Source organism: Malus domestica, chromosome 17 (genome assembly GCF_042453785.1).
Source record: "Malus domestica chromosome 17, GDT2T_hap1".
Taxonomy (NCBI): domain Eukaryota; kingdom Viridiplantae; phylum Streptophyta; class Magnoliopsida; order Rosales; family Rosaceae; genus Malus; species Malus domestica.
Window position 1 is genome coordinate 9,928,975 of NC_091677.1, and position 27,294 is coordinate 9,956,268.

Below are 27,294 nucleotides of genomic sequence, written 5' to 3' on the forward strand. Positions count from 1 at the left end.
ATTTTTTGTGCAAGTGAAAATACATGTGGTATGAGTAAAAGTGAGAAAGTTGCTGGTAATCCCATTGAAAAAATTCGCTAATTGCATTGCGTCCAATTTTAATTTACTTTTTGTTCACTTTATTACGACACTACTCAACAAATGCAATATCAAATATGTATTATGGCAGCCATAATTGTTTTTGCAGTATTACGACACTCCATTAACGCCGTATCTAATACTAATTAAGGCATGCAAGGCACACCTTGAAGAGCATTTACATCGTGTTTTACTAAAATTGTTCACGACTAATAGTGTACGTCGTATTTGACAAAACATTTTTTTACGACAGAGGCTTTTACTGCTTCAGGGCTCCCACACTGTAAATAATTGTTTACGATGCCTTTGTGCGTCGTAAAAGACCAACTCTATTGTAGTGCCTAAAGTTTACTTACACTTGAGATGCCATTGTAGTGAAATTCCAAATCCTTAAAATACTATTATATATATAGAAAAATAAAACACATGATAATGTGTGATTGACTTGGTTACCTTAACAATGATATGCCGAGTATTTTGCTGGTTGAGTTGGGCCTATGATTGCATTGGGAAGATAACCATATGATATACCTGCAAATTATTGGTGGTGAAGACTGGATATTGTTGTTCATATGCATTTGTATCTTTCTATCGCAACATCTGCAAATGTATCCCATGCATTATTTCAATTAATTCACTGCACAATTTAAGCACGGCATGCATTACTTAGTGATGTTATGAATTATGAATAAAGCCATTTTTTCGTACTAGAAAAAGATGGAACGTGCCTTTGAGTTGAGTTGCCTATAAACTAAGACTTGTTTACAAGTTGGAAAATTACCTACCAAAATTAGTGGGGAAAGAAATAAGACAATGATGAATTTTTGGACACCTGACGACTTTGACAAGTCTTATGTTTTTGGACAGCATGCATGTAATTGTAAGCTGTATCTAAGACGACGATGCATCTCTCTATATCTATACTCTATAGGCTGTTTTGGCGGTGGAAAATGGTTTTGCGAAGAAATTTGAGGTTGGACTCCAAAATCAAAACTTTTGCAAGATTTCATAACTTTTGAAAATGGGATTATTCTTCACATTTCCACACACTGTTTTATGTGTGATAATATTTCAAGCCTGACATATGAGTGAACATACTTTGATGTTGAGAAAAAAGTTAAATTTCGACCTAAAAACTAATCAGTAATAGAAATGTGGCTCAACTCTTTATAAGAGCTTGCAAAGTTTTCGAACTTTCCGACGTAGATAATTCTTCACATCCTCACACTGAAAAGGGGCACTCGATGTTAACAAAGGGGTGGTAAACTGTGGTTAATATACAAATGATACCTTGTGGTTCCCTCAAATTATATTGTTAGTGATAATAACACAAGCATAAATGATCAAATGAAGTTTGTGTACCAACTGAGATTTAAATCTTGAATGAACAAACCTATGTGATTAATATTGATATAAAAAAAAAGTATATATATAAGAGGATATAGTGCATTTATAAACTTTATTTGAAATTTCAACCTAGTTGAAAGAGAATGAGCATCCCCCAACAAAAAATTACAAGATGTATCTCAAGAATAAGATCTGTGATTAATCGGGGATTCCTCGAACCAAGTTAGCTATTGAACTAACGATAACCATGATTTTAAAATTATTTTAATGGGATTATTATATTAGAACAAGCAAGTGCAGAAATAAAAGCCAGAAGGACATTGGTTTCGTTCAATTTAATTATGTTGGCTGATATTGATAATGACTAGGGCGTCGATGATATCACATTCCTCAATCATATTAGGGGTAACCATGTACTTATCATATTCCCTTTGATAAGTTAACATATTAGCTAGTACTAATCTGTGTTATTGATAAGTCAAATATGTAGGCTATAAGCTTCACCAAAATATATACTAAGTGAAGAGGTTTTCTATGTGTATATTTGAAATTCTCAAAACTTAAAAGATTGGTGTAAAAACATATCATCAACTTAATGGCAAAAAGAAATGTTACGATCAACCACTTACTTTTATGAGTTAATTTCTATGTATTAACATCAACATGCGCTAGTATGCGACCGACCTCAACACTACTCTAGTAATATAACTTTCCCATATTATACATGTATATAATAACTCTAAAAATTTCACAAGGCATCTACTAGTAACAAAGCCAGAAATTGTGCCGCAGGGGGATAGGGGGTTGGGGGGGGGGGGGGGGTGGTCCGGGAATTTAAAAGGGTCAAAGTCCCACAAAATGTAGACCACCAAATCCTAAAACATCAAGCTAATCATTTTAATGACATGATTACAAATCCATTGCGTACAAATTGAAAGGAATTAGAAGGTCATATTCTTGCTTTTAGGATCAAGTTTCCAACGATCGGAGTTGCGACCGCACCTCCTTGCTTGCTCCTATGTGGCTTCAGCACTGGCATCTACGATGAAAATCACCTCATGCACACTTGTATATTGTGCTTAACACTTGCCCTTCGTAGTCACGACATCATACTTGGAATGTACTACAACATATATATAAATAGTACTTTTGTTCAATAATTGTAATTAGTATTTTGAAATAAAAGAACGATAATTGTAATAACTAAAAACTTATTAGGCGACCTAGTTAACAGAAAGTATCAATTCCAACGGAGAAAAGTAACCTTCCAAAAATTTCTCTATTTGTGAATCTAGATTAGATTCATAGTATCATATTTTGTTTTATTTTTCATGCTAACAATATTTTGTGTATCCTCCCTTTGAATAGGTGAAATTACTTTCTGTCACAAAACCCTTTTCTTATATCATTTTAATTTCAAATTGGAAGTGGTTTTTTAGTATTATACTTGGGAATTTTTATGAACACTCCAAAAATTTCATTCTACACTCTTCACAAGTATATTTTTCTTTCCAATTATAGAAAGTTTGGAGTGCTAAATAAGATTTATGGAGTGCTAATAACAATTCCCTTATACTTAACCCCAAGAAAATCGTTTTTTAGACTTAACAACCACGAGTTGGTGACCCAGTGGTAAATGGTGGATTGTGAGGCTTCCTTCAAACTAAAAAATTGTAGGTATCGGGTTCAAAATCCGCTGCTGGTGTGGAAGCCAGACTTGTAGTCAGGGGGAGGCTGAAATGCTTCTGTGAGTCTTCCCGACCCTTGGAAGAAGTGGATAATTATGGCTTACCACCAGTTGTCCCCCTTTTAAAAAAGAAAAAAAAATGGACTTAACGTCTTGTGAATAATTTTTCCTTCACTTAACATTGTATCATTAACAACTCTATTATAATTGTATAGTTGTATTATGTTGGTTGCTCTCTGTCGTTCACATATTCTTCTTTGTTACATATTAGGCTATTAAAATTTTATTATTGAAGTCAAAACATCATAAATTGGGTTAAGAACAATACTTGGCTACTCATAGGATTACTCAAAATTGTTCATTGCAATTTATAGAACTTCATGTTTATAATCAAAACAGTTCATATTATAAATCACCTTATAAAGATTGTCTCTGCAAAAAATCAATTAAAACTAAGATCGTTTAGTCATCAAATTGTATAAAAACAAGTGAACGAAATTAGTAAAAGCATTACAAACCGTCTATGTATTTGCTAGAATAGATTGACTAAACGACCTTAGTTTTAATTCATTTTTTTGTAAAGATGAACTTTACAATGTGATTCATAGTATGGCCGATTTTGTTCATAATCACAAAGCTTTGTGATTCAAACACTAAGAATTATGAGTAGGAGTTCATACTCATATTTGAAAGTAGCCAAGTATTGTTCTTTTTTTTTTTTTTTGAACAAACTAAATTATCTACATTAAGGGAAGGGGGTTGGCTTAGCCTCACAATGGACTAGCAATAATGTAGTTCAAATTCTCATTTAGCGAGAATCGAACATAATAAAACCTTACAAGTGAAAGGAATACCACTAGACTGTAGTACTAAGTGATAAGGATTAATAGAAATTGAGTTTTGTGCTCGATAAATGTCATCGGCCCTAGCCTTTGGCTTGGGTACCCGTGGCTACCTTGTCCAATCTCCTTCCTCTTTCCCTCATTCTCTTGTTTCCCTTTTCTCTTTTCCAATTTTCCCTTGAGATTTTTCTCAGCTTCCGTGACATTTGTCTCCAATTTTCCTGTGAGTTTGTCTCACCTTTGGGCTTCATATCCCTCTTCTCCTCCCTTCTCTCTCCTCTAGTTGTTACTTTCCAAACCCAAAACTCTACCTCCCCTCACCTTTTCCCTCTACCTTCTTTCCTCATAATCCATCCCCACCTCGTCCCTTGCTCTGATATGCGGACATCAAGCCAGATATGGTTGCCAAATTTATTTTCCTCCCTTTCCCTCCCATAACCGGCACGCCGGATTTCCCTCAAGTCCAAGTGTTATGTGGCTACGACCAAAGTAAGGGTATTTTACATACCCTCTTAGCCTCACCTTTTATCCATGCGTTACTTTGTTTGTATATATTTGTAGGGCATGGTGAATGGGTTTTAGATCCTATGACTATCTCTTGATTCTGCGTCTTTGGTGAAGAAATCTGAATGTGGTGTGCTTTTGGTTGTGGGTTTGGTTCTTTTGTGCGGTGATATCTTGGTCGGTTTTACCACTTAGTCGTTTCCTTTAGTATTGCAACTTTGGCAGCTGCTAGCATGACCTTTGTGATGGTAACGACGACAGACACTGCTTTCTGCGATCAGAGATTAGAGATTTATGTTTTTGTCTTTGCTTATTTAATTGGGCTGGGCTTTTATGTTTTTAGTTTCCCCCAATGTATTTGGATTATTTTACCTTCCTCTATGTTGGCCTGTAACCTTTTTTGGGAATGAAATTTACTATTCAGATCAAAAAAAAAAATACAATACAAAGTACATTACAAATTCATTATTTAAAAAAAAAAAATCTTAAAAAAGAGCAAAAACTCAACCACCAATCACGAAGAAGTGAACTGAGTCTTCAAAGCGGGACCCACGTTTCGCCACATAGGATTTGTGCACCCTTGATGCGTAGGTCCCACGGAAAATGAATTATCTAAAGTGCACTGCACTCGGTCCTGTCCTGCGGATACGATTTCACACAAACACAAAGGCCTGGAAAAAGACAAACTGTAACTCGCTGCCACCTGCCACTCTGGAGACAGGACAAGAAGACAAAACAGAAACGTAGGGGGTCGTACGTGGGTCTACTGGCACATCCACATCGGTTTTCCGAAAATTAGTATTTATATTTTCTTAAAAATTTGTTGAGGAAGCAAAATTTAAAAAAAAAAAACTGAATGGACCATTTCAATATGTAATGGAGGAGAATTTTGGGATTTCAGGTGGATGCTGTTTCGAAAATCCAGGCTCATTTTCTATAAATTTCCGCAAATTTCTGTAACGACAAGTTACACTACACCCTGTAATTTTTTTAAAATTAAATATATATTTTTTATAAAATAATTCAGCAGAACAGAGAAGAAGACACCACTGAGAATTTAGATAAGAGTGAGAAGCAGTAAGAGAGAGAGAGAGTAGAGTGGACTGGGTGGTGCTTAAATAATTTAAACATTTGAAAATATTATTATTCAACTCGATTGAATTAAACCCAGTTTTTAGTTTTTTTTTTTTTATACGGATTTCAAAAAATGAAATTGTAGTTTTTCATGTGTTTTTTTGAAGATTGTTTATTTGTTTTGCTGTTTTGTGCATCTATTTACATAGTGTGTTGATTTTGAACTAAGGACAAGGCGCTCTCTCTCACTCTCTCTCTCTCTCTCTCTCTCTCTCTCTCTCTCTCTCTAAAAGCTCTCTCTTCTATCCTTTCTGTCATTTTGCTTTTCTTCAGAATGTGTCCTTTCTGTTTCAGAGAAGAATTGGAATATAATAGCAGAAGAAGAAGAAGAAGATAAAATAGCAAAAAAAAAAACTCCACCTAGAGAAAGAAAGAGAGGAGGAGGAGGAGGAGTAGGAGGAGGGAGTGTGCAGAAGAATCAATTAATCTACGGCTGCTATGGAGGAGGAGGTGGATTATTGGTGGTGGTTCCTTTGACTTTGGTGGTTTCATCTTCTTCTCTAAAGATTTGGTAGGTTTGTTTGTTTAGATTTTTTTTTGCTCATTAATGGCTGCATACTTACCATTTCTTGCTGTTTTTGCTCCATTTTTATGCTTAATCATTGCCAAAGTTTTGGCCTTTTGACTTGGGTTTTTCTATAACTGCCTATCAAAAAAAAAAAAAAATGAAAAAAAAATTGCTATCAACTTAAATCCTGTAATTTTTATTATTATTTATTTCTGTGTTGCTTCAACTTCTTTTATGGTTTCTGAAAATTTTGATGCAGGCAAGGGGTGTGGTAAAATATTAGTCTGGGGACATTTCTTTGTTCAGGAAATGATGTGAGTAAATGGTTGTGTTTTTTATTTTATTTTAAATATTTTGGGTTTTACTTGAGTTTTATAATTTTTGCTTGGAAATGAAAAACCTATTTTTGTATTATTATTTATTTTTAGAATAAAATTGAAATGGTTGGGTTCTCTTCTGGCTGGAAAGCATATCTGAACAAAAGTCACGAGCACTGCAGCTTTGTTCTTCCAAAAGTTAAAACCTTCACTTTCTTCTCCTTTATGTTTTTTAAGAGAAAAAATTGAAGGAAAATATTAGAATTGGTCAGGAAAAGAATTTACTACCTTTTTTAAATCCAGACTTCGTGGTTAATAATAACAATAATAATATTACGTCTGCTGCTAATTGGAGAAATAAACGTTTCTGTTTGGTACTGATTTTCTTGGGTTCAATTCACCATCCTCATTTTCTGTTGAAATGTTTCCTGCAACATGTCCTCTTTTCAAATTTGAGGTTGATATTTTTGTGTTTTGTTGGTATAAATGGATGGCGGGGGCAATTTTTGGTGACTGAATACGGTGACTAACAGATATAGAAGTTGCTTATGGCTGACTTGAACCAGCTAGATTACCTTTGTATTGGTCTCACTTAATAAGAGGTTTCTTACCTGAAATAGCGTTTTGGAATGCTGCTTGGAGATTACATGAATCTACTCATGGACTCGGTTCTTTGTTTCACTAGATTTGCATCATTTTATGGTGTATGGTGACGAAGAATCAGATATCTTCTTTCATCCATGCATGAATTATTTTTGGGGCATATTTGGATTAATGACTAATTTTCTATATGCGTTAATCTGAGCTGTTATTCCTATCTGTTTGCGCATTTTCGGCCTTTTTAACAATGTGGACTTGTATTTTACTTGTCTTGTGCAGTGTTGCAATCTGAGATGGATTTTTCTGAGTCCACAAAAGTTGTGTACAATAGGATCCAGAAGATAGAGCCTGAAAATGTGTCCAAGATTATCGGTTATCTTCTGTTGCAAGACCATGGCGAGCGTGACATGATCCGACTAGCTTTCAGCCCTGATAATTTGATCCAGTCTCTGATTAACAAAGCGAAAGCTGAGCTCGGGTTATGCAAACTGGCAGTGTCTCCTTCAATCTCACCTCAGATGAACCAGGGTCCTGTTTCCGACCTGCCTTTACAATTCACCCCATACAGTCCACGACCTGTTTCATCTCCCGTGACCATTGGGGCAGCAAATCCATATAGGGAACTGTCTGATGATCAGCAACCACTGCAAGCCGTAGAGTTTGCTTCATCAGGGTACTCAGATTCAGTGATTGAAAATTATCGACTCCAAAATCGAATGCAGTTTCTGCCTGAGTTTTCAAGCAATTACTGTTATCATGAACCTGCATTGAGTATGAGTACCACTCGAAGGTCTCCAAGCTTGCCTGTATTTCCTGTTAAGGTTTGCCATTACTTCAATAAGGGGTTCTGTAAGCATGGAAGCAACTGCCGGTACTTCCATGGGCATCCCATGCCAGAAAGCTTTTCTCAGTTTTTCAGCCAAAACTCGAATGAGCTTTCAAATGATGATCACGTTGTCTCCCCTGGCTCCCTTGAAAAGCTAAAGATGGAAATAATTGAGCTTTTGAAATCTAGGAGAGGGTTCCCGATATCAATTGCCTCTTTGCCGATGACGTACTATGAGAAATATGGGAGGACTCTTCAAGCTGAGGGATACCTCACAGAGAGCCAGAGACATGGTAAAGCTGGCTACAGCCTGACCAAGCTTCTTGCTCGATTGAAGAACAGCATTCGCCTTATTGACAGGTAACTATTTGTTAATTGCTAAAGTTTTTTTTTACATCATTTTTTGCTTGCTAGAAGTGCTTGACTCGAGTGGTTCTGCAGGCCTCACGGACAGCACTCAGTTATATTGGCAGAAGATATCCCAAAATATTTAGAGTATACTGGTGAGAAAACTGAACCTGGTGGCAGTATTGCTGGTTCTCGACAGATATATCTTACCTTTCCAGCCGAGAGTAATTTCACGGAGCAAGATGTTTCCAACTACTTCAAGTAAGGCGACCAAGAAATTCTCCCTTTCACTTTCTTAAGGAACTGTTCATTTGAATTCACTTATAGTTTGGATATTGGTGTACAAACATTTGATTGATTTTTAATTTTATCTGTATTTTGTAGCAAATATGGGCTAGTTCAAGATGTACGCATCCCATGTCAACAAAAGAGGATGTTTGGTTTTGTCACCTTTGTTTATGCAGAGACGGTGAGGCAGATTTTGTCAAAAGGGAATCCTCATTTTGTATGCGGGGCTCGTGTGCTAGTGAAACCTTACAGGGAAAAGTCTAGGCTTGTTGACTGGTAAAACATTTTTATTTGTTCAAATTATCGTCTGTACTTCCAAACCAATGAACATCTCTGATCTTTATATCTACTCGTGGTTACAGTTACGTAAGTCTTGACGTTGTCGTGGTCTCCATTGAACTTAGCCTCTGATTTTATTCTTTTTTTGCGTTATAGTGTGACTGATGCATTGTATTGTATAAGACTCTTCTTCATATGCAGCCTAGCTTCCTGCTCGCAAATATTTTGGAAGTGGTTATGTTAATATCTAAATTATCCGCTTATGTGTTCCATGTCGTCTCCTCTATGGTTTTCTGCTAGTATTTAAACTTTTGAAATTTATGTCATCGCACAGGAAGCATTCGGATACGATGCAGCATTCCATGTGCTACCATTCACATTTAATGGATGGAGATTCGGAGCTTCAAGCAAGTAAGCAAATTCTTCAAATAAATGCAAGAACTATCTATTTTAATGAAATAACCCATTAACTAATATAATCGAGTTGGCGTTTACAACAGTGCCCAGAGTTTGCGATAGCGCAAGATTTCTAAGGAAGCAGTTCATAGAGGAAAATGAGCAAGCACTCGAACTTGAGAGAAGGCGTCTCTCGGAGATGAATTTAGCAGTTAAGCCGTTGTCCCATCATTTCTATCATGGCTACTCGATAGATGACTTCAAGCATCCAGAAGGTATGTCAAATGCAACTTCGCAGAGCTTATTTCTTGTTTCCTTTTGCACATTTTCGAGCTAATATTTTTTTTCTTTCTTCCATTCGGCACTATAGCCCATGTAGAGCAAGCTGAGTTCCCATCCACCGAGGAATTTGACTATTTTCTGGATGTTTTGAATAATGGTTCCACCAGTGATGACAAAATCAGTCACATTAACACTAATTACAATGATCAAGATAGGTACACACACCGTTGCTCGTTCACATTGAACTCATTGTACTTTTACCAATTTCTTTTTCATCTCGATTATTTTCTGAACATTCTCTTTCCCGTTTATACTTGGTTTCATATACCATGCAGCAGTCAAGGAATTAACCTTCCAGAGAGCCCATTCGCGACTCAAATGGCGAGTGGCATATCAACAGTTTCATAGGGGATTCAAACAAACAGTAAATTATAGAGAGGTAGAGGACTGGATTCATAGACTAAGTCTAATTGGTTTCGATACAGCAGGAGAGACCTTCACCTTCTTCTATTTTCATTTCATTTTTACCTCAACTTCATTGGTCTGTCAGCTAAGTAGAGAGAGAGAGAGAGAGAGTGAGTTCATACCAACTGAAGAAGAAGGGAGAGACACAGTAGACAAGTTATGTTCTTCCCCAATGTTACACTGGGCGAAGGAGATTGCAAAGAAGAAAAGACAGAAAAGCTAATTTGTGACAGGTTTTTTAAGCTTTTTCCTTTTTTGTTTTAGTATAATCACAGAGGATGCAGCAAGGAAGAGGTGGGTTTTTAGAAGTGACTGAGATATAGGTTGGTTTACTTGAAGAAGAAGAAAGTAGTAGTAAAGATATGCATGTATGCAGAGTAAAGAAGGAAAGGTGTGGAGATCTCTGCAGCATAAACAAATTCTAATAATTTATACAAAGTTTCTATTTACCTCGCTGCATATGTTTCAAAATTCCATGCACTATATGGATGATAAGATTTATACATGTAGAATGTTTCTACAGTGCGGTTTAATCACACATTTTTAAAATGCAGATATGTAGTCGATGTTGATATTGTTAATACTTTGACCTTATAGGAAGGTTAACCGCACTGTAGAAGTACGATATATATTAAAAAAATTGTTCATAATTTTAATTTTGTTTGGGGTGAAGGGTAGGCCATGTTTATACCCATAATTAGGGGAATCAAAAGGTGGCATAATTAATTATATATTATGGTATTTTTGAGCTTAATGGTTCTTGCATCATTTTGTTTTTCCTGCAATTAGTATAACCATTTTCTTCAGAAGAAACATCTCTGTCTTTGTGCAGTTGTTGTAAAGCAATGGAGTTTATTGGGAAATTAAGCTTTTGTTAATGATCATTAAGCTTTTTAATGAGAGATTAGGGTTTTAAAATTGCATGTCCTAAAAGTGAAGGAATGTGGCCTTTCTCTTTCTTTCTGGCTTGAAGACAGAAATGGGACCTGGTTTTGATTTGTTTGAGATTTGTAGGACCCTATAGTTATATGACCCTTCATTGTTGAGCTAGGGCACCAAAAGATATTGAGCTGTAAATTTGATATTTTCATGTAATATACAGCTAATATTCATAAATCTCTAAACTCCAAAAGTGCTTATAAATCCCTAGTGAAACAAAATTTCAAGCATGTTAAAAGATGTGTAGCAGCAACTTGCAAGTGACAGCATATCACCTCCTCTTCACAATGAAAATGAGGGGATTTTTTATATATGGTGCTCTAGAGTATGAGATATATCGGACTTTTTAATCGTTAGAAATTTGGTCAAAACACAAAAATCAATATCTAACAGTTCATAACTTGGTGTATTTCATACACCGGAGCACCCTAGAACGGGTAACTTCCAAAATTGACTTTTCCTCAAAAAGTTGCCTGTAACTCAAATTGAGTGTTCACCGTTACACTTGATGTTATGTGCTCGAATCTCCCTTCTCACGACAACAAGGATGTTCGTGACTTGGCACATTAAATTCCAAAGGTGGTCCATAAGGTAAGCCAAGACAAATTAAGTATTTTGGGTGGCACTGATTATTTTGTCACATGATTGTGCCTGCTTATGGGGAAACAATGACATTGAATGAAACTACCAGATTGGGGAAATCAGAGAATTTGTTAGTGAACAAGAAAGCAGTCACGGCACTTCGTCTACCCTCAACTTTCTGCTCTTCTTCTCATCTTCTACTTTGTTCTTCCACAGCTTTCTGTAAATTGGGAAAATGGAACAGATAATTGTGCACACCAATGGCCCGACGTTACAAAACATAAGGTGCTTTATCATTTTTTTTTCCTCAACAGGATGAATGATTCGAATTTAAGATATCTTTTAATATCGATTTTTTTTTTTTTGCATGTTTGAACATATCCATGGATATAAAATTTGTTAATCTGCATGATGAAAGCTAGAAAATTACTGTAGAGTAGAAACCACACGAAAGAAACTAGCAAGGGGTTTTCTTTTAGGTACTTTCATGCAACAGAAGTGCCACTGTTTGAAAATTATAATGCATGACAGAGCGTGATTGACCTGAGATGCTGTCACGATACCATTTTGCGTGGATTTTTAAGCTTAATACCTACGTATTATCTAATTTGTATAGACCAATAAATGGAAAGAATTATACACGTACATGCAAAGGAACATAAAATACCACCGAGTAGCACAATCAGTACATTGATATACATGATACATCATTAGGCAATTACTTAGTCCTAGCCTTCTAGGGCAACTTTGAAATTCAAGGAAGGTGCATTCGGATCTATGTGCAGGACCATCATAGATTGTGAATCCAACAACATAAGTTGTACAGGGATCCATAGAAGTTGGAGTTCTTAAAATAGCAAGCTGCCCCAAGCAGCGATGAAAGCAAAGCCACCGAAAGGAGCCAACGTAGAGTACTTTCTATCCTCGAGTAATGCCACAGTATAACACCTGCAAAAATCACATTATTTCAATCAGCATTAACCTCTAAGAATGTGAATACAGTGTAAGAACTTCCATGAATATTGTTTCCTCAGAGAAAACAGCCGGAAAATGTCCCCCAGAATGATGCATAGACTCCGTACTCAAGGCAATAGCCTCAATGTGCAGTTTTCCAAATGCAAAGCCTTGAGAACCTAGCAAACAAGGATTTGTGGAGTCCAGAAGCGAGATATCGACACCCTACAGATTGTTAGAATTGCAATATGCATGTACTGTAACTGTGCCAATTAACAGTTTAATACATTTATCCGTCTAGAACCCCTGTAACTCATAGGGTATAGGATTATGCCATACCGACAAACTAAAATGATTCGAACTCTTGCATAAATCATACAAAAAGGGCAACTTCATTGGAAGTGATATTAAGTTCTGTGATCTCAATTGCATCCTAACAAATAACAATGTAAGTGCTCTTACTAAAAAATTCAGATTCAACTAGCTTCATTTTGCAAAGAAACTCAAATCGTGAATGGATCTTTTAACACGAAAACAAATTAAACCAGGTAATTGATAAAAAAAAAAAAAAAAAAGGTGCAGAAGAATGACACTTACGTCCCGGAGAATGCGAGTATTCCAGCAGTCAAAAGGCCTCCAAACTGCAAAAAAAAGATGAAATTAGCGTATGTACTCACATACGAATTTGCGGACGAGTAACTGATTAACAAACATCACATAACACGAAGTTGAGCAAGCATCACACATGCTCAAATGTCACGATTCAGACCTTCAGATCACGGTTTGAATTCAACTCAAAGTAAATTCATAAAGGTCTAAACATTTTAACTCACAATGGTGGGGTTCTTGGTGATAGGGGCAGCAAGAAGAGCTGCTGTGTGAACCAAATGGTAGAGAGAAGCTGTGTGCCAAACCTACCCATAATTTGCAACATAATTAAATCCCAGAAAACTTAAAACTTTCAGATAAAACATGAAAAACATGAGATAAAATCAAATGGGCAAAGATTAAAAATTAAAACAGATGATGAACCTCTTTGTAAGTTGGGTTTTTGGGTTTGAAACCATGGGCGCCATATGTACCCAACCCAAGAGCTGCCATTCCTGTTTTCAATCAAATTCACGAATTGGGTTTTATCAGGTTTGAATAATTTGATAAAAGGAGATTGATCTGATACAAATTTATACATACATATATACATGCAGTTACATACGTGATTTCACAGTGACCGTAATTCCAGAAAAAAAATTTAAGGGTAGATACCAGAGAGGGCGGCTACTTTGTGCCACAGTTGTGGATCCATTGTTGGGTTCGATTCTTCTTCTGTTGCTGGCTTCTCTTTCAGTGCCTCTCACTCACTTTCAGGCGGTGGTTGTGGAAAGAGGCGGACTTGTTAGTCTAAAGGAATGGAATAGAATACGGAAGTTTCCGACCCGAACCGAAAATATCCTGAAGCCGAACCAAAAATGACCCGAACCATTCGATGCCTGATTTCAAAAGGTTCGGTACAGGATTTGGGATCCCATATCCTTTTGTTTGGTAATCCCGAACCGAACTGATAAATATTTTAATATGATTTTATATATAGCTGAATTAACAATAGCTATTAGACTAGGTTGAGATTGAATCTCAACGTTCGTAATCACAACAAGTGGCCTAGTAGTAAAGAAGCAGATTGCGACTCTCCAATAAATAAAAAAATACGGGAGGTCTCAGGTTCGATGCTTCGAGTTGGTGAGTTTACTTGATTGTGGCCACAGGTAGGATGAAATTCCATATAGCATCTTTGTACTTTGAAAGGGTGGATAATCGTGGCTTGCCACTAATTGTCCATTTTTTTCAATTAAAAAAAAATCTCAATCGTTCGTACCTCACTTCCTCACAGACCCCCTCATACTCTCAGCTCTCTCTCAACCTTTGAAGACAAGTCCAACAATCTCTACTCCCTCCAAAACCCCCAAAACCCTAAACCCCCAACCCTCCTCGTCTCCTTCTAGTGCCCAATCGTCGTCGAGAGATGTTGCGCTGTGGCCAAGTTGCTTACTTCTCACCAAATCGTCCCTTGGAGGTTCCTGATTCTAGATTCGGTTCAGACCCTAAACTTCCGCAACAAGCTCTTGAGGGACAAGGATGGGTTGGGTGTCGCGCGGTTGGCGGCGTGCAAAATCAAGAACATCAGGGTAGCGCTTTGCGCGATATGACGCAATTTGAAGCTTCGGTGTTGTCCCTCATCAAGTCCCACATCTTCCTTGCCATTGATTTTGAATTGAGCATTGATTCTAGTGGTGAGGATGATTGGTTTGGGTTTCGGTTCAGGATCCTAACCCGAACCAACCCTAGAATCTATGTCCCAAAACATAGTTGTTTTCAAATTTTTTTTTTCTCTTTTCTTTTTTCTTTTGATAGTTGTGAAATTGGGATCAAGATCTTGTCCAAATTCTCTTCATGCAGACCATTTAGATCAAATAATCTCAGTCGTTCACGTAAAATAAATGCGGCTAAGATCACTGTTCCTCTTGTCCCTCCTTCATTACATATGCATCTCTACCAGTTTTAGCTTTTTGGCTATGGCGTCTAAGTCTGAGACCGACTGACAATGCTTATAACCCAAATCTTATGGGGTTACAATGCTTATAACCCAGATCGAGTTCATGGCGGAGATGAAGTGTTACGGCCTTGGTAAACAATTTGGTAAGTTTGTTTTCTATTTGCTAACGAATAAAACAATCATAATCCTTCCACGTTCCCAGATCAGATCTCACATTCTCTATCCACTCCACCCCCACTTAATGATTCCTAACCATTGAATCACCACTACAAATTTTGCAAACCACCGACTCATCCCATGGCGATCCTACAAAAATTCAAGCTACCTTATTTTCACCTGCATGGATCGTCGTCGTTTATCTCGCTAGACCAATTTCTCATAGTCTCCCCCATCGACGACGACAATCGTGGCTGTGAAAATGGTAGAGTAGGGTGGACTATGAGAAAATGGTGGAGATGAAAGACGTGAAAATGAGAGATAAGAAGAAGAGTGATATCAGCCCCATGATTTTATGTGAACGATTGAGATTATTTGATCTCGGGCATCTAACCACTGAATCATCCACCGTTCGGCGGGTGAGGGGGTCTTGCGGCGGAGGAGGTGAATGACTAGGCTGGCCGACGGGCTCTGTGTAGGGATTCTGCGATTGAGCATTGAGTTGCAAGAGCTTGAATTTTTGCAAGATTGCCATGGGAAGAGGAGTCGGTGGTGTGCAAAATTCGTGGTGGATGATTCAGTGGTTATAAATCATTAAGTGATGGTGAAATAGAGAAAGAAGGTGAGATCTCATCTGGGGAGGGTGTGGGAGGGTTAGGATTGCTTTATTCACTGTTTGGAGTGAGCAAATGGAAAGCAAACTTACCTAATTGATCACCAAAACCTTAGTGCGTCTCTGCCATGAACACGATGTGGGTTGTAAGCATTGGAACTCCAGAAGAAGCAGAGCCAACTTGAACTTGTATATAATTCACTCAAACTTAAGAGTCCAAGGCTAAAAAGCTGAAAATGGTGGAGATGCAAATATAATGAAGGCGAGAGAAGAGGAAGAGGTGATCTCAGTTAGCAAGAATTCAGATTAAAAGTAAAAATTGCCCAATTAAATAACTGTTGATTTCCCAATCTGTCCTGAATAAGGTGTTACAACTCTCCTGGACAAGTCACAGGACAACTATGAGCGTAATCATGTAAAACAAATCAGTCATTAGACTCTGAAACTGTTGTCACAAGTTTTTACCGGGTAAACATAGCACCCCCTAAAATCATTTGAGGTTTATGTTGCTCTGGCCTCTTGCCAAAGGGTGACATATTTGTACAGTTAAAACCTACATTTTGTCTGAAGAATGCTACACCGAACAACTCCCGAGTAACTCTTGCTTTCCCGGTTTTAGCATGTTTTGCTTAAGCTTCGGTTTCCACCGCGGCGTGAAGAAGCTCGTCGGGAGTTGCAGCTGGATCAAGATCCCAGCACTTACCGGGCAGGTTACTCTCTTCTCCCTTGAGTAACCACGATGGCACCTGGTGCGAGAAGCGTAGCATCTCTCTTTTTGGAATCCATTGGATGGCCGCTTTGTCCGTATTGCTTTGGTATACTGTCTTGAATCCAGCCAGTTTCACAAGGGGGGATACGCAGACACCAAGATCTTCGGAGTAATCATCAAGAACTTCCACCATTATGTACTGGTGCCTCACTTCAGCTGGAGTCGATCTGTCCCAATTATTTGACCAGTTTCGATACATAGCCCAAATGTCCCCGCTTCTGGGGTATATCCGAACACAGCCTCCTCTGCCTGCTTTCTCCCGGCTCAAAGCATGAGAGAAAATGTTAACATGCTCAATGACATCAAGATTCCGTGCCCTAAAATTTCCACAGGATTTGGTAAACCCACAATCTAGCCAGTTCACGGACCCGAATTCACTATCAGTTTTAGAGCCCAAGTAAGTGATGACTAACTTGAATGGTTTTAGCGAAACCACTTCACGAATCAGACAGTACAGGCGAGGCATACCATCTTCTTCATCATACAAAGCCCAAATTTGCTTTGGCTTGAAAGATTCCTCTGACCTATCTTTATCAAAATCATGGAAGTCGGGGTCAGGGACAGTTATGCAGAGGGGCTCAGTATTCTTTATCTCTAATTTCTGTGCTTGTGCAACTTCTGGTTGACGCACTTCAGCCTCTCTTTCTGTGTTCTTTACAGCAGCTGCTGCTTCTGATGCCAACTTAAACTCAGCCAATTTCTTCAAAATTTCAGTTCTTGCCTTTTCAAGCAACAACTTCTTCGTATCAAAAGCCGGTGCCATGGAGCAACGTCTAGTTGGAAGTTCCCTTGAACTAAGAATTTTCTGATCACTTCCAATACTCCCATTTCCATTGGCTAGTTTTGCTTCTAAAGCAGATTTTGATACTTTTTCATCAAGCCCATTTCTAAAACTCGCTCCCACAGTAAGTTTCCTTCTCTTATCCCGTCCATTGCTCTTAGATTCAGGTGGCTGATTACAGCTAGCAGGCACGGTCAGATCCACTTTAGCCACAACATTTGTAACAGAACGTTTTCCATTCACTCTTGATTTCACCTTCTCTCTAGCTTTCTTAACATTTCCATTTGACTGATAAACAGCATCAGGGGATATAGCCGATGACCCATGAAGAGCTGCAACACCAGCTGAGGTTCCAGAATATGAGTTCCACTGAAACGACATATTTGAAGTATATTCATACCCATGTCCAGAATGAAAACCTGAGATCCCATTTCCTGGGAAAAAGGTACCATTGCTTGGAACATATGTAACCCCATCAAATCCATGATTCCCATACCCATTACTAGGCACATACGGCCAAGGACAAGGAGTATAAGGAAAAGAACCATTTGCTGGGGCTGCCCCAGATTCCACAGCAATGAAAATGCCTCGGCAGTTTTTACATGAAAGTCTTTTGTTCACATACTTGCGGAGATACTCATACTGAACCTTGCAAGAAGTGCAAACGGTCCAGAAAGTGTCAAGTCTACCATGAGATACTGATGAACTGGAACAATTGTTGAAACCTTGAACCCCACCAGCGTGAACTGAAGACAAATTGGGCTGATTACCTGTAGCTGCTAATTGTTTGTTTCTCTGAAGATCATACAACCTTCTCTTGGCAGTGTCGGACAACACAGTAACTGCTTCAGAAACAAGTTTGAAAGCCCCATCAGCTCCCACGCATTTGTTCTTATCAGGGTGGAGCAACACAGCCATCTTTTTGTACTGCTTCTTCACTGCATCTTTACTTGCAGAAGGCTTCAGTCCAAGAATTTTATAATGATCCATTTCACCATAATATTTTGCCTCAGAAGCAACATAAACGTCAAACGTGGCTAGCATATGAGATATGCCCTCAAGTTCAGGGTACAGTGACTTAGCTTTTACTGCATAAGTGAGAGCACCTGTAAAATCTTTCTCAAAAAATCGCTTCTCAGCGGTCTCTTTCGCTTTGAGAGCCTCCTCTATGTTAACTTCCATGGAGGAATAGAGATCACTTAAAAACCAAAAATCTCGAAACAGAATCTACGACCAACACAATATGCTTAACTGTAGAAATAGCTGAATTCTCATATGTAACCACATTTTCATTCCTGCAAAGATAAAGTAAGAATGTTTATGAGTATCAAACGTCAATATTTTTTCTATCAGCACTGTGACTGGCTAAGCCATTCAAATTTCTCTAATTAAGACTTATTAATAACCATAAATGCAGAATCATTTAGGAAAAAATAAATGCAGAAATCATTTACCAAACTAAAACAAAATTCAAGTTCAAATCTCAACCAAAATAAAGCTACTGTTTTGGTCTCAAATATAAAATATCAACCAAGAAGCAATGCCAATCAATTCAATACTAACCCAATTACCAAAACGGCTTATAATTGTCAAGATTTGACCTTTTTTCACAAACAAAAAAATGACGATCCATGTAACATAAATGCAATAAAATCAAGATTAAATTTTCCTTCATTTGCCTCAGTTTTTTCTCGGAAGCCAAACACCCTTAAACCAGGTACCAAAACAGAAGAATCTAGCACTTCAAACCCACTAACAAGCATGCACATAAGCTCAATTTTCCAAATCCAGCCCCAAATTCCACAAATTCCATAAATTACATAGCTTTTCAAACATGCACAGCTATCGAAATCCAAAATCCAGTATATTATTAACCCAGATTAAAAATTCAGCACAAAATCAAAGTAAACGGTAAAAAAAATTTGACTCACTGAAATTTGAGCTGAATGAAGGTGAAGAAAACCCAGATCGCCACGTGTACTTGGGAGCTCGAGCAAAATCAAGAAAGCTCAGCTAATTGCAAATCTCACCGTATCGAAAGCACAAATCACTAGAGAAACTCATTTTTAATAACCCCAAAGTGCAAAGAAAGTTTACCAAACAGTAAAGTTTCTATTTTTTAGGGTTTGTGATGCGAAATCGGGTGTTTGGGTCGGCGGATTTGGGGCTGGGATGGCTGAATGCGGCGATCGACGGCGGGGGATTGGCGATTCCGTCGATATAGGTGTCGGAGATTTGGACAGGATTTATTTTTGGTAATAAAATGGTTTGAATTTTTTTTATTTCGAGTGAGAATAAACAGTGTGTTAATAGTATTTAATGGTGGGGTTTGCTATTTTCCGCTGCCGTGCGTTATGGGCGTTACTTTTTTCCGTTTGGATTTGAGGAGTGTTTGGTAGTGGGCAGAAGAAGTGGACTTTGGATTAAGCTAATTGTTTAATCAACTTATTTGGCTGAGATTTGGTAATGGCTTCATTTGATTAAAATCCCTTTGAATGACAAGAATAATTTTTCCACACACGCAGTTTTATTTTCCGCAAACCCATCTCAATTTTCGGTCGTTGGATTATGATTGAAGAAAGTCAACGGTTAAAAATTAATAAGGATGTGTAGGAAGTAAAAATAAATGTGTAAATAACATTATTCCTATGAAAATTGTGTAAAGTTGTTGATATTCGTCATTATATGCGTAGTACTAAATAACAAAAAAAATCTCAAAATTTGAATTCTAATTACTATGTTAATCAACTATTAGAACGTATATATACTTCACCGCAATGACAAAAAATAATAATGCCTATGCACCTTGGGGCAGGTTCGACTTCTATCTATCTGCCTCCTAACAACTAACAATTTAACCCCATTCTCTAATTGATGCTTCAATCCATAGTCGGTGGTGATGTAGATCAAATATTCGGTTGGCGTATGTTGTTTAGCTTCGCCTTGGTGGTTTTTGTCAAAATTACCTTAACCTTAATCATAGAATACCAATTATTGTTTATGACGCTAACAACATTGTTTACTTACATGGAATGAGATATTTGGATTATTCTGGTTCTTGATTTCCTTGCATTTTAAACAAATGTGTGTTACACAGTAAAATCTGTTATCAAATACTTAACAATTCTTAACCATTCGTTTTCTCTCTTCCTGATTCATGACTTCCCTAATTCCACAAAAATAAAAAAGCCATGAGTATTTGTTGGGGACCTTTTGATCAAGTAGAACTTGGGCTTTAAGACGCTTAACTCCCCTAGTTCGTTTCCGGCATCAGGCCTTGAGATACCTTGAAAGAAAAGTGTGTCTCAGGAGATATTCCAGATAATTCAACAACTCTTATTAACAATAATTGAATAATTATAACAACAAATTATAATTTACTTGAATGATGCGTGGTGTGAGAGCTGAAAGCCCACTAAATTGATGTGAGAGAGATATTGTTGATGGTTGCTGGTTTTGAAGTGGCTAATTAGGGTTTCTAATGAAGGGTAATGTTAAAGGGTAAGGGAGGCTTATGACAAAGGTCAGAACGAAAGAAATGCTAAATCTCATGATTTAGGGTTTTCCAGCACTTTAAGATTGCTTGCTCTACTTGGTTCATCTCCCATTTAAGCGTGTAGAAGGCTTCAATTTATCAACGGGGGAATTCCTCAAAATCCTAATTGGACAATACCTTGGTTTTCTCTCTTCTTCTTGTTTTGTTAAAGTCTTCCCTTCTCTTGCTACTCAGTACTACGGTATAGTGATATTATTCTTTCACTTGTGAGTGAGATGTCTTATGTTCGAATCTTGTAGATAGCAAACTCAATACCAAGCCCATTGTGTGGCATAGCCGAACTCCCCTCCCCCTAGAAGTAGTCTATGAGTTTGTTCACCATCAATCATTTTGGTCATTTGTGAAAAATTGTGTTAAGTAAGGACTAAAATGGTAAAAATACCCCAAATTTAGTAAACAATGGGCCAAAATAATTTGATAAAAAATTTCGGAAATTTTTGTTATTTTATCCTTCTTTAATTGAGATTTTTCATTGAGAACCAAAATAATTGATGGTGAACAAACTCAAAGACCACTTCTATTGATTTCAAATCTCAGGGACCAAAAAAGAGTTATAATAATCCCAAGGACAATTTTGGTTGATTTATTTATTTTTCACTCTACGCATGAATTTAGCTTCGTTTGCTATGAATATATAATGATTGAGCTAATTGGGCTTCTAAGCGAAATATTTTTTGGACCCTAACGACATTTAGTTTAGGGGTGTGATATCCACACACCCTTTTTTACTTCTCTCACACCCTTTTAATTTTCGACTGTCGGATCGGATGAATTAAAGAATATCAAAGGACAAAAATTAACAAGGGGTGTAGGAGAAGTAAAAATGGGTGTGTGGATAGCACACCCCTTAGTTTATTGTAATTACTTTTGGTGTATTGAAAAGGAGAAATGCCTAACCACCTTCCATTGTTGGAGTTTCATTAGTTATTGATAGCATCCACACCTATCACATATCATGTTTTTTTTTTTTTTTTTTAGACTAGCTAACACATATCATGTTAGTTAGCATATCAAGTAACTCTTTGTAACGTTGACGTAACAATTCATATATGATTCTTTTTTTACTTGGCTCTTTGGTGAGATCAAAATTTTTGCATCCAAAATTGGTGTGACATAGTTGTAGCACCAATTGATATTTGGTACATATTAAATTTATGATAATAAAGTTAAGAAAAATTAAATTTATAAACACGTATCAGTTATTAATTGGAACAACATAAAAACTACACTCATTTTGAGTGCGGAAAATTTGATCTCCTATTTGAGCAAGATTGTTTTCAAGAATAATGTAACTAATTCATATGTGCTGAACCCTTTTGTGGATGTGACATATACTACTTCAACATCACCACCTTTACCTTACATGTTGGGTCAAAATTGGAATTCTACTACAAATAACAGTAATTTTGACTCTCTCTCTCTCTCTCTGGAGTTATCTTAAGATAGTAAAAATGTAAAAATTCAATAGTGAATTATTGAAAATGAGTTAATATGCATGAATTGAGTAGAGGTCTTGACTGTAATTCCACAATAGTAGTTATCAATATTCTAGATCAAAATTACAAGTGACTTTTTATCACAGTGATAAAAAAGTATTGAGCTCTTACATAATGACATAATTTCTAACACCGTTAATGGCTAATAATCTAATACCTAATCTAATAAAATCTTAACATTTGAAAAAAAAAATATCCTAAAGCAAAATTTATTTATACTACGGATGGGACCACACCACACCACAGTTTGTCTGGTGCTTTTTTCTTTTTTCTTTTTTTTTTTCAATTGATATTTATTCTTCTTCTTTTGCCCCATAAATTTTGTCTGGTATTAAATTGAACAGATACCCAACCTTGTAAAATGATATACTATCTTCTTACCACCACCACCACCCCCCCCCCCCCCCAAAAAAAAAAAAACACCGTAACAGATCCCTTTTTATTAAATCCACCAAGACCACAAATCTGGACTTTTGAAATTTGATCAAACGGCTACAAACAGGAGCCCACTTTAAAAGTGATAATAACTTTAGCCATTAGATCAAATTTCAAATGCTCAGATTTGTTGCTTTGGTGGACTTTGTGGAAGGGATCCGGAGAAGATCTCTTTCCCATCAAATGATCCGGGTCCTTAAAATTTGATCTAACGACAAAAAATTATTATAACTTTTAAAAGTTTTTACTAACTTCTCTGTGTTTGGCCTTTGGATCAAATTTCAAGGGCCCGAATAAATTGATCTGTAAGCTTTGGAGGAAGAGATCCGAAGCCTACCCCCCACCCCACCAAAAAAAAGAGGTTTAATTTTTTTGGATTTTTACTTTCCATGGATGATCATTATATAGCTCATTAACCATACCAAAGGCCCTATTCTTTCATTAGATGGGTACAACATTAGTAACACAACATTGAGACAAATTTGGTTTAGACCAAGTAGCTGGCCAGTTCGACTATTTAATATCAAAAAATATATATAATATTGAGAAGCATATCAACAGTTTAACGATGTGCCGTTCCTATAAGAGGTGTTCTATGATATACTGATAGTAGATTAATCTATTTTCTTATGTAGCTCCAATCGCACATGCAGAGGTAGCATACTTTTGGCCATTCAGGTCAAATAGTACACCAAAGCAAAACCAATATCTCCGAAAAATGCGTTCGTGGAATTCAAACTCGAGTTGAGAATTCCAAACTACTTTGAGATTATCATGTGATTATATGTTTATTAATTACTAGAAGTTTACACAATAAAAAATCTAATATCATTTTACTGATTAACTTGCTGGTCATTCGATTTATAACCTACGTCTTTCTCTACAAACATGACAGTGTTACGATCACACTACTACAAACCCCACATGACTCGCCCATGACTAGCAGATTTAAATGCATTAAGCCATCTAGGGATTTGGAAATGAGGTAAAGGAGGGCTGGTCGGAAATTGGAGTGAGAAGGGTGTTAAAGTAAGGAAAATGAAACATCATGAGTCAATGATCACATATTTGTTGGACCACCCAGTAGATTAGGTTTGTTCAGTCTCAATCACCGGTTTTGTGGCCCATATCTCACTTTACAACGGACACAGACTCTAAAACAATTGATCGCTAAATTGCTAATTTGCTATTGGGAGAAGAATTGGTTCTTTGTGGCCTACCATGCCAAACATAACGTTTTCTCACAAGCTTGTCTTTTCAAGTCAAAGGGGCTTCAGCACTTTCTAGCATGCCGTTGCACAACTAGGGTTTTTGCGATTGTATTGGACGGTTTCGAACTATAAATATCTATTCTTACTTATCGCTCTACTTACTCTTACTATTGTGCTGACTCCAGTGACTTAATATTTGATAAAGTATCATAAATAAAAAGAAATTTTAACAAAAAGTTTATGGTAATATTTATTTTAACAAAAAAAAACATATTTTTATACTAAAAGGTTAATAATGATACTATTTATTTTACCCTTTATTTTATCATTATCGTTAAAACTCAAAATTTTCAAATTATTTTCATTAGTTTTCCTTAACTAAAATAAAATAAAGAACAATCGTTTTCATTTGGAGTGCATTTGATTGGGAATCTCCTTGCCAGTAGAAACAAAAGGAAAAGAGGATCCACTAAATTTTGGCACTACCCACTTTTTTTTGTCTAGACGTGCTTAGCCTCCCAAAGATTCTGAGTCCCAATTTATTTAAAAATAAATCAGAAGCAAATATACCAATTTGTTATAATAAAATTACAAGAAACTTATTATTAAACATAGGAATTAGGTACTACCGATGCCAAAAATTAAGAATTAAAAAATAAAATAAACTAAATAAGTTGGTTCTACCTTCTTACCTTTTTCCCTTCCAAAATAATAAATCGTCACAATTATTTAGTAACCCTAGTAGTAAAAATATAAAAAATCATCATTTTTTTTATAAATAAAATCGATATGTATACTATTGTTACTCTCACCGGGACCCACTACAGTCAAAAGTGCTCTAAAGTCAACGAATCACACATTCACGGTGTTGCAGAGGAACATGAGAGAAGATGCGGACGCATCCCCGCCACCTCCGCCGCTGAGCCTCCCGCTTCTCTCGTAGTAATCAACGCAGAACAGAGACAGAGAGAGCTGAACCTCGTCCCGAGTCCAGACTCTTCTGACCATGTCCGAGTCGCTGAGTCGACTCAGAACAGGGCGGACGCAGACCCTGTAGAGCCTCTTGTAGCCGCCGAGGGCAACGACGACGGGTTTCACGGAGGAAGAAGGGGGAGATGAGACGTGGCGGAAGCATAGATGCTCCCAGAGGGAGTCGTTGCGGGCGACGGTGGACCAGAGGCGGCAGACGCAGGCGGCGACGCCAAGGGAGGGGCCATCGAGGCGTTTGAGGATTTCGACGAGGATGTCAATGTGGTCGTTGATGAAGAACTTGGATCTTTTCTCTTTACTTTCTCGTGATGATGTGTTTTGGTTTTGATCCATGGTGGTTTTTGGTGGTGTTATATAGTGGCGCTAACTAGCTAGGTGATGCAAACTACACTTGCACCAGAGAGAGATAGAGAGAGTGATGAGAGAGAGAGGAGAATAAGTGATGAGAGACTAAAGGGTTTATATATTTATATAGGCCTGTGCATGAAATGGGTGTAGTTTGTAGCCGTTAAGGGGTTTTGCATTGCGCATGAGAGAGAGAGAGAGAGAGAGAGAGAGAGAGAGAGAGAGAGAGAGAGAGAGAGATAGTTTTCTTTTGGTTTTTAGGGTTGAGGTTGTTTGATCAACTTATCGTCAATACTGGTCAATATCCATGCATGAGATATTGTAAATTAATACTATCGATAGCATGTAAAAAAAAAAAAATTTAGCTAAGCAATAATATTTTGAGTCATCAAATATGTTAACTAAATAATCTATCAGTATACATGTTGATAGTTTACTTACTAATCACAATGCACATATAAATTGGGTGAATGTGTTTGGTGTCCGTCCCTCCCTAATAGTACTCTTGGCTATATTTTTTGGTTGACGAGAAACTTTAATTAATTAAATAAAAAAAATTAAGTTTAATTAATTAAGAAAAGGAGTTGAAGCTTTGGGCTGGAGTGGGAAGGTTGGGGTACGTAGTGTAAATGTCTAGTGTGGGTATCGAGGGAAGAGCGAAAAGGCCAAAGGAAAAGTTCCAAGGCACAAATAACTGGAAACAATGCTGAATATTGTTTTTTGGGGTTAAGTACCTAGATTTGTTGTTTGTTGTTTTTGTTGATTTTATATTTGTTATTGTGTGTGCAGCAGTGTAAGTCTATGGTTATTGCTTCGCTGTGTGTGTTCGTCTACTTTAACCTAGCTTGCGGACCATAGAGTAAGTAGGGTAGTGGCTAGGGTTTTGTAGATGGTGTGAGAACCCTAATTTTAATTTCCTAGCCCACTCACATACGATTGCCTATGTCATTATCTGAAACGATATATACTTTGTAGTATTCGTCAAAATAAACGCAACGACATACGACTGATGGTAACATTATCTTAACAAGATGTATATGTTTCGTAGTTGTAAAATAAAAAAATAATAATAATAATCTACTCTCACTAAATTGTGATTTACTTATTAAGTGGTGGAGGCCAATTGGAAAGGTAAATAGGAACGGCATGCTGCATCAGATTCAGATGATGGGTTTCTTCTTCTTCTTGTTCCAAGGAACACAGAAAGTGATATTATATCACATAGGAGGATGTGTTTACAAGTTAATTTCCTCTGCAAGAAAATAATTGAGACGAGGGCGTTGGATACCAACCACAGCAATAGAAGACTTTTTAGATGATGACGAGGTAGCAACTATCTGCTTGTCCTCATGAGCTTGGAATTTGGCTCAGAAAGGAAACACCCAAGTCCTCGTAGACAAAAAGCATATAACAAATTACAGAAAAAAAATCTATAAAATAAAAGGCTTTGAGATTTGACATTAGATTTTATAACCCCACACAATTTCCTGCAATTTAGAGAGCTGAGTGTGAGTGAGTGTGTGTCATGGGGAGTTGTTTTGTATTGTGTTGGACTTGTTTGCTGGACTCACTTGAAAGAGAGAGCACTGTTTTCTATTCTTTTGCAGTGAAGAAAGAATTTGATACATAATTGCAAAACTACAAGCAGATCAAACCTGTAAAGCACATGAAAATTTTCACAGTTTTCACTCACTCCCCTGAACACTGTCATTTGTACTATGTTGTTTGTAAAGTATGTGCCACATAAATAGGTCAACATGTATACTATTATTAGAAGATAGGTTTCATCCTACCATTTGATCAAATCATGCATTGGCACTCAGCTCTATGAACAAGTTGATCATATCGTAGTTGGAAACTTAATTGGAATGAAAATGAAATCTACACCCCAATTTTTTTTCTTTTCACGTTTATGTTAGTTTTTGTTCTTTAATTCTCTTTAATTTATTCAATTCAAAGACTAAAAATAGATGTAGGTGTGTATGTAAAAAATTAAGGTTGTGAAAATCCTTCTCAAC

The 27,294-nt window shown here is 37.0% G+C and overlaps 4 protein-coding genes across 8 annotated transcripts; 1 reads left to right on the plus strand and 3 right to left on the minus strand.

The window, feature by feature from the left end:
* The first annotated feature begins 5,507 nt into the window (after window positions 1-5,507).
* Window positions 5,508-10,356, plus strand: LOC103405009 (zinc finger CCCH domain-containing protein 18). Of its 5 annotated transcripts, none has more exons than XM_008343981.4 (9): window positions 5,508-6,103; window positions 6,360-6,414; window positions 7,297-8,203; window positions 8,285-8,452; window positions 8,576-8,755; window positions 9,093-9,169; window positions 9,259-9,429; window positions 9,525-9,651; window positions 9,775-10,356. In XM_008343981.4, the coding sequence occupies exons 3-9, from the start codon at window positions 7,311-7,313 to the stop codon at window positions 9,842-9,844; spliced, it is 1,686 nt and encodes a 561-aa protein (XP_008342203.3). In that variant the 5' UTR covers window positions 5,508-6,103; window positions 6,360-6,414; window positions 7,297-7,310; the 3' UTR covers window positions 9,845-10,356. The 5 variants fall into 5 exon arrangements, with proteins under 5 accessions (XP_008342203.3, XP_008342202.3, XP_070673849.1 ...); XM_008343980.4 differs by having other exon boundaries at window positions 5,559-6,103; window positions 9,772-10,356; XM_017324326.3 differs by having other exon boundaries at window positions 5,565-6,103; window positions 9,525-9,573; window positions 9,883-10,119.
* Window positions 10,357-12,065: 1,709 nt separating this feature from the next.
* On the minus strand, window positions 12,066-14,000 carry LOC103405008 (uncharacterized). Its single transcript, XM_008343979.4, has 5 exons — window positions 13,640-14,000; window positions 13,409-13,479; window positions 13,210-13,290; window positions 12,974-13,017; window positions 12,066-12,370 (listed from the first exon to the last, which is right to left on the minus strand). Exons 1-5 carry the CDS (start codon window positions 13,677-13,679, stop codon window positions 12,271-12,273), a joined length of 336 nt encoding a protein of 111 aa, XP_008342201.3. The 5' UTR covers window positions 13,680-14,000; the 3' UTR covers window positions 12,066-12,270.
* A 1,999-nt stretch (window positions 14,001-15,999) lies between these two features.
* On the minus strand, window positions 16,000-19,554 carry LOC103405010 (uncharacterized). The gene is made up of 2 exons (XM_008343982.4): window positions 19,175-19,554; window positions 16,000-18,538 (listed from the first exon to the last, which is right to left on the minus strand). The coding sequence occupies exon 2, from the start codon at window positions 18,423-18,425 to the stop codon at window positions 16,323-16,325; it is 2,103 nt and encodes a 700-aa protein (XP_008342204.3). The 5' UTR covers window positions 18,426-18,538; window positions 19,175-19,554; the 3' UTR covers window positions 16,000-16,322.
* A 4,960-nt stretch (window positions 19,555-24,514) lies between these two features.
* Window positions 24,515-25,380, minus strand: LOC103405012 (F-box protein SNE-like). Its single transcript, XM_008343983.4, has one exon. It carries the CDS (start codon window positions 25,262-25,264, stop codon window positions 24,794-24,796), a length of 471 nt encoding a protein of 156 aa, XP_008342205.1. The 5' UTR covers window positions 25,265-25,380; the 3' UTR covers window positions 24,515-24,793.
* Window positions 25,381-27,294: the final 1,914 nt, after the last annotated feature.